The sequence below is a fragment of the Rhodnius prolixus genome, unplaced genomic scaffold (assembly GCF_049639745.1).
Source record: "Rhodnius prolixus isolate KJV_2025 unplaced genomic scaffold, Rpr scaffold_11, whole genome shotgun sequence".
Lineage (NCBI taxonomy): Eukaryota > Metazoa > Arthropoda > Insecta > Hemiptera > Reduviidae > Rhodnius > Rhodnius prolixus.
In genome coordinates, this window is record NW_027411625.1 from 2,207,027 (window position 1) to 2,221,128 (window position 14,102).

Sequence of the window (14,102 nt, forward strand, 5' to 3'; positions counted from 1 at the left end):
AAGTTGATAGACGAAAACTGCCAAAAGTTAGTTGAAAACAGGTTACAGATTTAAGACAACGAAATTGTTGTTCCCCAGTGTTGTCGATAGTCGTTTGCATTAAAAACAAATCTTATATTTCAAATTTTTGTGCTAGTTTTTGTTCAATTTTTAGATACAATTTTTGTTTTACATAGATGATTTCCAGACTTGTAATATTTTTTAGTAATATTACTAGAATGTTTTTCTTTTCTGAACTTTTAAACATCATTGGGCTAACTTACTTTTCCAACGAATGTAATGCAACCAGCGTTCTTACTTACAACATCTTACTAAGAACACTGAAGTTTCTTGAAATTATTTTTGAGATTTTCAAAAAAAGTTATTTGTAGTGAATTCAACTGTAATTTGCGTCAATTTTGAGATTCTGTTTTTTTTTTTTTTACCGAAAATTTTGTTTGGGTACCTTATCTATACGCTTATATAAAAAAGAATTATGTCTGAGACTTATTAACAACAGAACATACTACTGTATTAAAAACATACTGCTGGACGTAAGAAGGTTTTTTTACATGAGTTCCAAAAGAATATGTCCCTTGTACAGACTACAGCATGGCGTTGGTTTTGCTCAAGGTTATAACTAGGGAACAGATTCGTAAGTATTTACATATTTTTTTCTAGGCAATTTACAGACGTTTTTCAACTAGAAGTATTCATACTGACACTTTTTAAGCCGTTTGAGTCTACTTTTATTTCACATATTTCCACATATTTGGATGTTATCGCATATTTATACATATTTGATTAAAATAAATAAATATTTCTACATATTTTGGGCATATTTTCATAATTGGGAGGTGGTTGACAGGAACTGTGAACCACAGACTGTAGGGCTGTGAATCACAGTGGGTACAATGGTTATTGTAATTTACACAGAATGCTGCTAAACAGTGACGGGCACTTGTTAGTTCTTTGAAGTCTGACGTGTTCTGTTCTTTCAGCTCGTTCGTTGAAGTGTCCAATTCATTTCGTTCGGTCACTTAGTGTATTCTTTTTTGGGTGAAATCATTCCACCATTTAACGATTCTTCGATGCCTCAATGCATATCCTATGGCCCAATGGAGTTTTGAACGAAAAAGTTCTTTTGTTTCTCTCTGATGCTGCCCCCAACATGGTCAAGGCTTGGCAATCTATTCAGGTATTTTATCCTAAGATAATTCATGTGACGTGTATTGCTCATGCCTTGCATCGAGTAGCAGAAACTGTCCGATCTTCGTAGATTCCTTAATCTCGGTTAAAAAAGTGTTCTTAAAAGCACCAAGTCGCATTAAAATGCTAAAAGATCTCTATCCAGACTTGTGCCTTCCACCAGAACCAATATTAACAAGATGGGGTACTTGGCTGGAAGCAGCTCAGTATTACTATGAAAACTACAATAAAATCAAGAATGTCCTTTCACATCTCGAAGACGAAGCAGTAGCGATAAATACAGCCAAGTCTTTATTCGAGAAACCTAATTTAAGGAACGACCTTGCATTCATTTCTGACAATTGCGTATTTCTTGCACAAGCCATTACCCAACTTGAGTCCCAATATGTTCGACTGACAGAAAACGTGTCCAACGTTAAAAAAGTCATCGAAAAGGTGGAAGGAATACCTGGGAGTAAGGGAGATCTGATCAGATCAAAACTGGTAGAAGTACTGAGCAAGAAACAAAGGGTGGGAGACCATCTACCAGATTTCTGATATCAGTGGAACAGAAGTCACCTCAGAACATCGTGTACCCTTTACAACCAACGAGATTACTTCTTTCAGCAAGGCACCTATAACATCTGTAGGTGTTGAACGATCTTTTAGTCGTTACAAGTCCATCTTACGCCCAGATCGTCGTCACTTTACGTTCCAACATTTGAAATTTCGAAGAGTGAAGTTTTCAAAATTGAAAATTTAACACATCTTTTTATAAATAGTAAAAATGTTCTTTGTTGTATAAATCATTATAACTTGTAAAAACAAATTATTTTGTTCCTAATAAATTATTATAAATTGTAAAAATGTTCTTTTCTTGTATAAATAATTATAACTTGCCCCCTCCCCCCCAAAAAATCCATTTTCATAAAAAAAAATGTCCATTTTACTTAAATATTCCAGAAAATATTTTAAGAAAATCACATATTTTCCACATAATTGACGAAAATAAATGCATATTTTAATTAAATATTTGGCATTTTTAAATACATAAAAATCCGTTCCTTAGTTATAACATATTTTGTATTGTAGAGTATTGTTAAATCGTTTTTGGTGACTGATTCGTTAATTCAAAAGGAAGAAAGAATATGGCCAATTTCAGTAATAATACACATATTTTATTTAATTTTTGCCAAGCTGTTTAACCTAGGGAATATGCGAGGTCCTGCGCTGCTATTGGAAAAGATATTTACTTATTGATATTTACCGACAACATGTCTATGGTAACAAAGCTGCAACATCCTACTAAGAGTCACTCGACTATCATATTAGAGGCCCACAAAATGCTATTTTCGGCTGATCTTCACACTAAAATCAGGATCATTTGGATTAAGGATCATGCCGGTATTGGCGGCAATGAAGTGGTGGATGCCTTGGCGAAAGACGCTATTACTTCGGGGACAGCTTACTCACGAGCCATATTTGGCAGCAGATATTAAAAATCTAGTCCTGCGAAGCAACTATTCTCTGTGGCAAGAAGCATATATTCAGAACCAAATTCTATAAAGCGCGTTTTTACTCAGTGATTCAACCTTTTATTCCAGTCAAACCCTGGTATGTCCACTTACTTACTTACTCAAGGGCTATAACAGTCCATGAAGGATCCGAGCCTAAGCCACTACAGTTCTCCACCATAAGTGCTGCTACAAGCAGAGCGTGGGAGTCCAGAGTTTTGGCTTGCTTATCCGTTGATTGTGCCCAGTTTGAACAGATTATTTAAAAAAAATAACGTAATTTTGACAATAAACTAAAATTTGTTTTTCATATTTTAAATTACCATAACTTTTGAAAAACCTAACCGATTTCCAAAAAATATTTTTTTGTTTTTTTCAGGAGCTCAAATACTATAAAAATATGCAAAAAAAAAATATAACGTTCCATTTGAAAAAACAAAAGTTGATGCTGTATCTCGAGATACAGGGGTTTAAAAAAATGGATCATTCACTGAAAATAAACTAGACTAAAAATGATTAAATACGTGTTTTTTATTTTTTCGAAATTTCCCGCCGTTAAAAAAAAAAAGTGGGTGGAGCCTGTAACCATGGTTACCCTGTATACTCGTACATTTATTTCAGACTTGAAGAATCTCTGATCGGATATTGCTGGTAAAAATTCAAATTCAAAATATATTACGATCTCGTCAATAATTAAATAACAAATATCTATCTCACAGTGTCAGCCGGAGCTGGAGGTTATTTTTAAATAAAAATTCGATGTTATGCGTTTCCAGAGCTATGAAACAGTAATAGAAGACACAAAGTTCTTTCTGAAAAAAAAACAAATCAACATGAATCCTGTAAACAGGTGGCCCCACACCTGAAACTGGAACTGTGGTTCCTAAAAGAACACCCTGAGATGGTGGAGATCACTGACGTCTTTGCCAAGGATGGTCGTCTTTGTTTGCTTTTTAACTGGTCCCAGATCCAACAGTTAGGCACACGAGACCCAAGAGTACCATGGTCAATTGTGCATAAGATAACTATGCCACACTAATTTAAGGATGTCAAAGGGAACGATGAAAAGATCATTTACAAAACTTTGTGAAGATTACAATACTTCCACTTGTTAGGAGTAAGGAAAATTTGTTAATTTGAAAAGTAATCTAAAGCTTTAAGAGAAATTTACTGGATAGTTGACCGATTGAAAATGGGGCTGATATAAAGTCGTTTTACAATACGAGTAGTTAGAAATAAAGAATGGGCTTTGTTGTAAAGGTTACAAGGAACAGAGTTGTATATATAAATATATTTTTTTCCCCATTTTGCGAGTTAGCTATATTGTTGAATGTTTGACAAGGGTGTTTTGAGGCCTGTGTGTAGGGCAGAATGCTCCCTCCAGTATGGTTCTGCCTCCAAAACAAAGGTCGCTCTCTCAGTTAAAAGCTTTGGCTAAATAATTTACAACGAAAGCTCCCAGCACCCTTCAATTAGGATTAGAACTAGCTATCTGGCGGCTTATTAAAAATAAACTTGTACACGGTTGCCCCCCTCCTCCTCCTCCTCCAACCCATCCAGCCCTTGGGAGAGTGTGGGGCGGCTCAGGGGCCGAACCCGACCGCCCCACGGGGGTCTTGCTCTACATAAACGAATTAATATTCATTGCAGAACGGTAAATACTCTGCCCGATCTATACTCATTAACGTCCCCACTAGCTACATACCAACCACTTTAATTATTTATTATATTTTTGTAACTCATTCTGGATTAGGTTAATTGATATTAATAGAACGATTAATTACTTCTCTATTACCAAAACAATCGAGTGGTAGGACATAGCTATTCTCTTAAATAATCTTGAAAGCGCAAATCTTCTAGATCTTCATTGGGAATTCAGTTTCACTAATATTGGTAGTGGTGCCCCCAGATTAGTCACATTTTTATAGCATAACAGTTACCTATCCTACCAACTACTAACGTGCACTTGAACACAAAAAAAATAATCTTGAACAGTTCTTCAGACTTCCCATACACGTATGTTGTTGAAAAAGTGAACTTTGGGTAAAAAAAACTAATTAAAACTGTCCGGTAGGACAGTTGTATAAGGGTTGATCGTCAAAAACTGCACGAAAAAGCGTAACGTTGAAAAACACCCAACTTTGACAATTTTTTTCTCTTTTTCTATAAAAGATAAAATTCCTAAATTTTCTTTATAATGTAGGGCAAATCCTCCTTTATAACTGTATTTTTTTCGTATTAACATAGATTAATTAGTTTTCGAGAAAAACGAAGCCAAAAATGTGCAAAAATGGCTTTTTCAAAAAATGTTCTTGTTGTTCTTCTTCTTCTTCTTCTTGTTACCTTTTTTGTAAACAACGTAGCGCCTAAACGCGTGAACCGATTTTCATGAATGAGGTGTCATTCGATTCGGAATTTTACGTAGATGTGCCTTTTGGGGGTCTCGACGCTGTACATCGAATGGGAAAGGTGTTAGCCCCATATATGTAAAGCCCCCTTCAAAATTATTATTACTAATAACTCTGCAAATCTTAGCCCGATTTTGTTAAAATTTGGCATGATGATAGGGTTAGGGCTCCCTTAAGTGACTGTAAAGCGACGGTCTGCTGTTACACCTATTAAGGGGAAGTTTTGCAATCATAAAAGAATAACATAATTTTACTAACATCTTCTAGCTAAAAAAAAAAAAAGCTATAGGCACGTTTAACCCTCCATCGGGTGTATTTAATCTGTGAGATGAAGAGGACATTTTCTTATTGATAGCAACTCAGGTATTCCTTAGAATGAGCCATGGTCCTCAGTAGCTTCCTCTTTTACCTTCTTCTAACCGAACGTCCTCTCAGTATTAAGTGGTCTTACTTAGCGTCCGCGTAATCTGTCTCAGATTAGTTGCGCCCGATGGTCTTATTCTTTGGGTATAGAAATTTTTCAAGTTTTCTTATCAAAACTAACCAAATTGTCGGATAAAAAACCTACTTCTAGTAATATTTTATGGCGTTTGCCTGGTATAGTTGGTGACAGAACGTCGACAGAAACTTTCGGAGATGATACATGGTCATTCTTTCGCTCTTCTGAACATAGGCGGGCATCAATGCGTAAAAAAATTTCTTGGATAATGCTAATAAACCATCTCACACATTCATTCATAAATGTGCACCTCAAAATTAAGGATACAAATTAAGGATATAACATTTTTGATGAAATTAACAGCTATTGGGTCATTAATCTCACAGATTAGTTGCGCCCTATGGTGTTACAAAAATATTGCGCCCGATTAAAGGTTTAAACTAACAATATTAGCCTATTTCTTAAAAACATGACGGGAAAGCTGATAGATACAGCAAGCCTTTAGAAGCCCTTACAGGTCAGCTATATTCGCTAGCTACAGTAAAAATAAAGGCAGAGGTACTTTGAGTCCAATAAAGGATAGCTAATATGAGAGCTACGTATAGCCTTCTGAATCATGAAACATCAAACAAACGACGTAAGTTTTGCAGGAGATTTGTTAATGTTGGCAGATTGTTTTACTATTGATTACACAAAGTATATTTATTATAGTCTTAATAAACCTATTTCCGTATGTTTTATTTATTTGTTTTATGTATTCTTATATAAATTTCAAAATGTAAGATAATTAACGCCCGGAGCTTTTCTCCATACACAGAGCAGATGCATGGGCCTCTCAATTTAGACTCAGTTGCTGCTGATTTGACAGTTAATATTTACACCAATACAGGAATGTATATAGAGCGTCCATCTATTTTGAAAAGTATAAGTAAAAACTATTAGGAAAAGGCGTAAATTACATCCTAATTATAAATGGAATCCTGCTGTTCCTGAATTTGATAGTTAACATTTAGCACAATGCTAGATTGTACACAGGAGTTGATCAATTTTGAAAAGTAAGAAGAAAAAAACATTTAAAAATTAGGAAAATTTTAACTAATTTCATAAGAATGCTGCAGTTTCGATATTTGACAGTAAGTAATGAGGCCAATAGTAGATTGTACATGTTGGGTCGATCTATTTTGAGAAACAAGAAGTAAAAAACCACTGGAAAAATAGGAACTTTTCTTCTAATTTCAATGGAATGCTGCTGTTTCTGTATTTGGTAGTTAATAATGAGGCCAATACTAGATTGTACATGGAGGGTGGATTTAGTTTAAAAAGCAAAAGTAAAAACCAATGGAAAAAAAACAAACAAAAATTGACTTCTAATTTCCCTGGAATGCTGCTGTTCCTGTATTTGATAGTTTGATAGCCAATCCAAGTTGGAACATGGAGGTTCGATCTATTTTGAAAAGTAAAAATAAAAACTTATGAAATAAATGGAAATTTGCTCGTAATTTCACTGGTTTTCTGCGGTTTCGTATCTAAAAAATGCCTCTAATGGCTGAATGAATGAAAAAAAAAAAAACTTTGACAAATAAAATCAACGATAATAATAATAATGTGTTTTTATTAAATAACGATACGAAATAATACAAAACATAATGAACAGCAAACTAAGAAAAAAACACAATGCATGGACACTTACAAAAATACATACGTTAATACAAATATTTTTACATGGTTTTCTTTCGTTTTACTACAAAACCAAAAAGATTCTTTATCACAGAAAATTAAAATAGTAATCGCAAAAATAGTATTTACAAATTTAAATTAATTATTCCAAAACCTTCACATAAATAAAGTAAATTTAACAATTGTAAATAGAAATAAAAACGTTCTGTAATTAGCAGCCTTCAAGTGGTACCAATAAAGGCGCTTAAAACTATTAATCTGCCCATTCAGGTAACTAATTATTTCAGTTCTAGTTAACGTTTTCTTATTAAACTACCGGATTCTAAATATTTTAAGAACTGGACATTCAGCATGAAATAAATCTTCAACTACATGGAGATTACACATTGAACAGAGGTGACTCCCACTCTACAGGGTGTTCAGCATAAGACTACGGTAACTTCGGAAGGCGATTCTGGGCATCAGTTGCAACAAAAAATTCTATATAAACTATGGCTCGATTCGACTCCGTTTTAGATCTGTGTGTTATTCTTTAGTTAATTAAAGAAATATGCCAAATAATGTGAATAAATCACAGATTTTCTTGAACTACTCAATAAACTTTTGGAATTAACAGGTTGTGAAGAGCTAATGAATAAGCTTCTTTCTTTTGAAATTGGTACCTAAAACTCATTTAACATCATATTCATTTTTCTTCTTTTTATTTTATTTTATTATTTATAATGTAAGTTTTATATTTTTGAATATAGATCTTAAATTAATTAATTATTAAATTACACGTTTGCAAAAAATCGTACTGGATTTGATGTTTCTGATCAGTTATATTCTTATGGTAGGTGAATTCCTTTCATAATGCCGACGCTGTTTTGAGGCCTACTTTTTTGCAATTAATCACAGATTTCTGCATCAATTTTTAAAATAACCCCAATGTATTGTATACCGTTCGAAAGGTGATTGTATGTAGATGTTTTTCATGAATAGTGCACGGTTTTTTTCATATAAAATGTTTTTGAGAAAAATGAAGTCAAAGTTTTTGGAAAAAATTAGAAACTTGCTATTTCTTATGTTTGGGCCACGGAGTAAAATACTTAATATTATTATTTTGGAATACAAATTAGCTTATTTAAAAGTAAATTTAACCTTCTTTGTAATGAGCTTATTGAAATTGCTGTACCTTTAATAGTTTGAGAATTATAGACAACTGTTTGCTAAAAAGTAGTAATACCTTGAAAAAACATAAAACTAAAAATATCTATAAAACGGAGTCGAATCGAGCCATAGTTTATATGGAATTTTTTGTTGCAAATGATGCCCAGAATCGCCTCTCGATGTTACCGTAGTCTTATGCTGAACACCCTGTATAGTTTAAATTCATTAGCTGCCCCCTCAATTTCATTATACGAGTAGTTTGCATGAAGTGTAACTTGTTTGCATTTTTAATTGTAATGATTTTGGCCCAAATCTATAATTAACTCTTAATACAAAACAATGAAAAGTTGATTCGCAGCTTTAGCCAACAAATTTCTTTTAAAGGACTGTTTTATTTTCTCAACTAAAACCTCAAATTGATTCTCACCTCCACTGTCATTATTTATTAGTTCCATATCGTGCCTTTGAGAAATATCATTGAATTCTTTAAACCAAAACATTTTTTCTCTTATAATTTGTTCTGATAAAATCTTTTGTAACCGTATATTTGGTAAGCACATTCCGAATGTAACGATAATGTAAGCCCAGTGTAAAAACGAATCTCAACGATAATACTAAGAGATATTAAAAGCAACTGTAAAAAATGAAAATTTGAATAATAATCGACTTACTTGACGAAAGGTAACACAAGGGGAAAAGTATTAAACTTGAATAGCGTCAAAAATCGATGAAAGAGTTTTGTTTGCGACAAGAAAAGCACGTTTTTTTTTTACTATTGGACTTCTTCTTTTCGCTACTTGAGGGCGTTGAAGCGATGGAAAATGAACATTGAATCACAATAACTGCGGGCCATGCAAAGTGTAAATATCTTTCAGGTAAACCATCGCTAAACATTGTGAAAATATTTATTTTTTTTCCTGCTCTATTGAAAAGGGAATCCTGAGGAGGGTGTGGAGTAGAAATTAGATAAGTTGGAGTGGCGAAGTATTAGAGATGCCCGTCACGTCTAGCACCCATGTCACCTTAGATTGCATATTCACTATCTTATCGAATTAAGTTTTTTTTTTCTTTTCATTTTTTTTTTTTTTTACTTTAAAAGTGCCCTAGGCTGACATATTTTTTTAAGAAAAGTGTTTGCAGGCCAATGGAACGCCTAGAGTACCCAAGTGTCAAATTGTACAAACACAAACTCCTTGCTAAAAAGGACTTGATACAGGGTGATCCATTTAAAACGCACCAATCGCTAATAATTTTTTAGGAAAGCGGAATTTCGAAAAAACTCACGAAGTAAACTATATGTTTTTTTGGGTCTAGTTTACAAATTTTCCACCCCCGATGATGTATCTTCATTTTTGGCGGAGTTACGGCCAAAAACCTGTTTGGGGTTCCATAAAGATCACTAGTTTTGACAATGATTATGAAAACTACATAAAAAAAAACTGTGAAAAATGACGTTAATCATGTTTCGATATCCCTAATATTTGTTGAGATATTTAAGATCAAAGTTACAATTTTATCTATTCGTGAACGGTTTTCAGTATTAATTTTCCACCAGAAATACACCGTTTTGGGGAGGCCCTCTGACTGCAAAAAATGTTATTGGTGACGCAAAGTAAAAAAATAATAATAATTGAAGATTTTAAAACATGTAGTGTAATGTAATGGTTGTGGGTGAATCAGGATAAATTTGTTTTATCATCAAATAAAAGCAATCATCACATCATGTTAATGTACCCCATATGCAAGACTTCTTGACGTATGATTAGGGTAAGAATATCTTGCCAGGGTGTTAGTCTAGTGGTCAAGAGCGCGGCTTTGTAAGTGGGAGATCCCCAGTTCGAGCCCCGCCCATCCATGGCAAGATATTCTTACCGTAATCATAGGTCAAGAAGTCTTGCATACTGGGTGCATTAAAATGATGTGATGATTGCTTTTATTTGATGATAAAACAAATTTATCCTGATTCTCCCACAACCATTACATTACTCTACATTCTTTAAAATCTTCAATTATTATTATTTTTTTACTTTGCGTCACGAATAACATTTTTTGCAGTCAGAGGGTCTCCCCAAAACGTGTATTTCTGGTGGAAAATTAATATCGAAAACCGTTCACGAATAGAAAAAATTGTAACTTTGTTCTTAAATATCTCAACAAATATTAGGGATATCGAAACGGGGTTAACGTCACATTTCACAGTTTTTTTTATGTAGTTTTCATAATCATGGTCAAAACTAGTGGTCTTAATGAAACCCCAATCAGGTCTTTAGCCGTAACTCCGCCAAAAATAAAGATACATCATCGGGGGTGGAAAATTTGAAAACTAGACCCAAAAAAACATATAGTTTACGTACTTCGTGGTTTTTTTTCGAAATTCCGCTTTCCTAAAAAGTTATTAGCGATTGGTGCGTTTTAAATGGATCACCCAGTATGTGCGATTAGTATGTCAGCATTATACTAAGCATAAAATGATGCTAACCTTGAATAAACGCAGGAACACCATGATCTCTGCAAAAAGTGATTAATCAACTTCCTTCTACGTTAAATCATCTACGTAGTAAGCAATTCATCTACATCATGCATATGTTTGAATTTTCTTTAATGCGAAGAAAACATGCAACAACCATTTGGAAACATGCGCAAATACTTGATTTATTGTGCTTCTAGTTTGGCAAAAGTAAATGTTTTACTGAGGCAATGGTTGGACAAGTGATAGCAGACATAGGCGGAAACAGTACCCTCGTAGAAGGAGGAGTTGTTGCTTAGATCTGTTGGTTCCTTCTTGACTAGGATGTGATTATTACAACCGCTACTAGAACATCTAAGAACACAATAATCAAACAGTAAATTGGTTAATGTTCAATAAATGGTTTTCGCTAAAAATATAATTAAGTTTGGACCACAAGAAGTGTCCAAATTGTAACTTCGCCTATTACAGGATGTGCCAGTTTGAACTGTTCATATTTATAGGAGCTAGAGCAAATTTAATATACATTCTTTACACAAACACATAGGTAAATTTATTTAAGCCATCCACTGCACAACTCGATTGATTCCATAAAACAAGAAAGTGGAGAAATGCGATGAAATAATGTACTTTGTTTTTTATAACTCCGTTTATAATATAAATTCAAATAAATTTACCTGCTACTGTATTTGAGTTGAATTATTGCAACGATTTACATTAGAGCAAGGAGTTATCAAAATGGCTTCTGAAATAAATTATTTATTATCTAATAACCAAAAAAATTTTGTCGTTTAGCGGAGTTAATCTTTATTATTTGGGAAATTTATTATAAATATAAAAAAGCTGTGAATAAACCCAAGTACTTTGATACTTTGTATTTAAGATATTTTAAAAAGTGGATTTAATCGATTTGTGCAGTAAATGGCTCATTTGTTAACTGCAGAGTAAGAAACTGTCATTTTATCTAATGCCTAGTTATAAATTCAAAATTAAAGACAAAAAACCGGTTATTATTTAGGATTTATATGAATTACCTAGGTGTCTCATAAAATCCCAGAAAGTAAAATAGCCAATTTTGTAGACTTCTTTACTGTTAAATTGCAAATTTATCTCATTAGTTAAGATTTGTTACTGCATTTCTATTTTCTTATTTCTTGTTAATTATTTATTTTATTTCAGTGAAATAGCCTCCCTGCTTGCCGTAGATCAGCGTTTCCCAACCTTTTTTTGGCTCGCGTACCACTTGGTAGTATAATCATGTTAAATTGTACCACTTCGTAAAAATGATTGTATTTTGTGAAATTGGTTATTCCGAGTCTGTTATTTTATTATTATTATCTTTATTTGTATAGAGATTCAATGTATCTGTTACAAAGGAGTTCATGTTCACTTTATAAACTTTGTAAAGTGTAAGATCTTAGTTTTAAAACTTTTTTTAATAATTAAAAATTGCGTACATATTTTTCTCTTCAAAATTATTAATTAATTTACAAAGTTCTTCTTTAATTACAAAGTGCCCAAATCTTCTAAATTAATTTCTTTTAAGCATTCAACTACCTACTAAGTACCAATTAAATTTAATGTTGCTTGGATAGAGCTTACTCATTACAATCCAGTCTCTTTAAGCAGATCTTTACATAGTTATCATTTAAGTTCTGCCACATGATAATTGTATTAAATTTTCTTTACCTTTTATCGATAATGATGAAGCTTTTCATAAATTTTCTTTATAGAAGGTGTTTGAAATTCAATTATCATTTGTGTTTTCGGGTTTTGGAAAATACTCCAAGAAAGACAATTTTAAACCTGTTAAATGTGCTATTATATTTTCTCGTATATCTTGAGACAGACTAACCTTATTACTGAACATATTAACAACTTTACTGTATAATATTATTGATTAAAATGATTTTTATGAATTGTAGGAAAAAACGTTTCTATGATATTTTTATGCTTTAATTTTTTATGTCCGCCTTATTGGTTATTTTTCGCGTACCACAGGTTGGGAAACGCTGCCGTAGATGATGAGTCAGAACTTGAGCCTGTTAAAACCAGAATAGATAGCATCGCAAAGACAACTAGTATCTGGACCTTGTAAAGTGGGAAGGATAGATTTTGTAAATTGACGGTACAGTTTCTCTGGCTGCAGTGTTAGGGTGCCATATCTAATCCGTGTTAAAAATAAAAAATAAGTATATGATGTAAACCCTTACAGACACTTCTTGTGGTCAAAAATGTTCTATTTACAAATTCAAGCCAGAAATTACCTTTGATGTTTGTAGTTCAGCAAGGAGGTAGTGTAGAAGCAGCAATCCCCTTCTGATTTCGCGTCTCCATATTCTGCGAAACAAAAAATTAAATTGCAGAAAAAAGAAAAACACACAAATAAATGAATAAAAAGCTCATGTGAAAATACACACACATTCACAGATAGGTCGCAAACTAGTTAAGTATTCGGAAGGGATACTTTAGGAAGAAATATATTCTGTAATTTTGTTGTTCATTGTCTCTGGTTCACAGCCTTCGCTGATCTAATAATCCAGAAGAAAGAAAGAATATGGCCAATTTCGGTCATTGTGCTGAGCTTTCGACCTATGGGACTACGTCATCTTTGGAACTTATTGTCTACATGATATTTTTATATGGTTACAGTTTATAAGCAGTGTAGTATGGGATGAGATATTAAAAGAAATTGGAGAAAGAAGGTAAGGACAGTCTATTTGAGAATGGAGAAGAATTGCAGAGGAAAGAGAGGTCATAATAAATTCCTTCTGGTGGCAAGTGGAGGAATACTGAGAGTGAGCTGTAGATCGGAATAGATAAGGGTTTCTTTAGGGATTTTCAAACGTCAAGCTAACCACCGAAGCCATATTGTACCTTGCAAAACGGACTCCAAATTACTGAACCATATTCAAGATGGGGTCTTACAAGGGATTTATAATGTGATATAAGAACGGCTGTTAGAGAAATTCCTCATATTCCTAAATACAAACCCAAGCATTTGTAAAGATTTGCTTCTGATCCTATTCATGTGCTCCATAAAATCCAATTTCTTAGTTGAACGTGATGCCCAAATCCTTTTACTGACGATACCCTAACCAGCAAAGAGCCGTTCAGCGTATAGTCATAAGACACGGGGTCACGCTGCCTAGTGAAGAAAATCACACAACTCTTGGACAGATTCAGATCCAAACAGTTCTTAAAGCACCAACGGGTTAAGGAACATTTTTTAATGATAAGGGAAAAATTTTAAAAGCAAAAAAGCACCAAATTCGCTGAAA

The 14,102-nt window shown here is 33.3% G+C and overlaps 1 protein-coding gene across 4 annotated transcripts in view; it reads right to left on the minus strand.

The window, feature by feature from the left end:
• The window catches only part of LOC141459189 (uncharacterized), a 71,838-nt gene that overhangs the window by 8,572 nt on the left and 49,164 nt on the right, over positions 1–14,102 (minus strand). For 3 of the 4 annotated variants that reach the window (XM_074137951.1, XM_074137950.1, XM_074137953.1), the window contains exons 4-5: positions 13,089–13,161; positions 11,045–11,175 (exon numbers count right to left, since the gene is read on the minus strand). In XM_074137951.1, coding sequence (XP_073994052.1) covers positions 11,045–11,175; positions 13,089–13,161 — 204 coding nt within the window. The remainder of the gene's footprint in view (positions 1–11,044; positions 11,176–13,088; positions 13,162–14,102) is intronic. The other variant, XM_074137952.1, reaches the window with a different exon arrangement.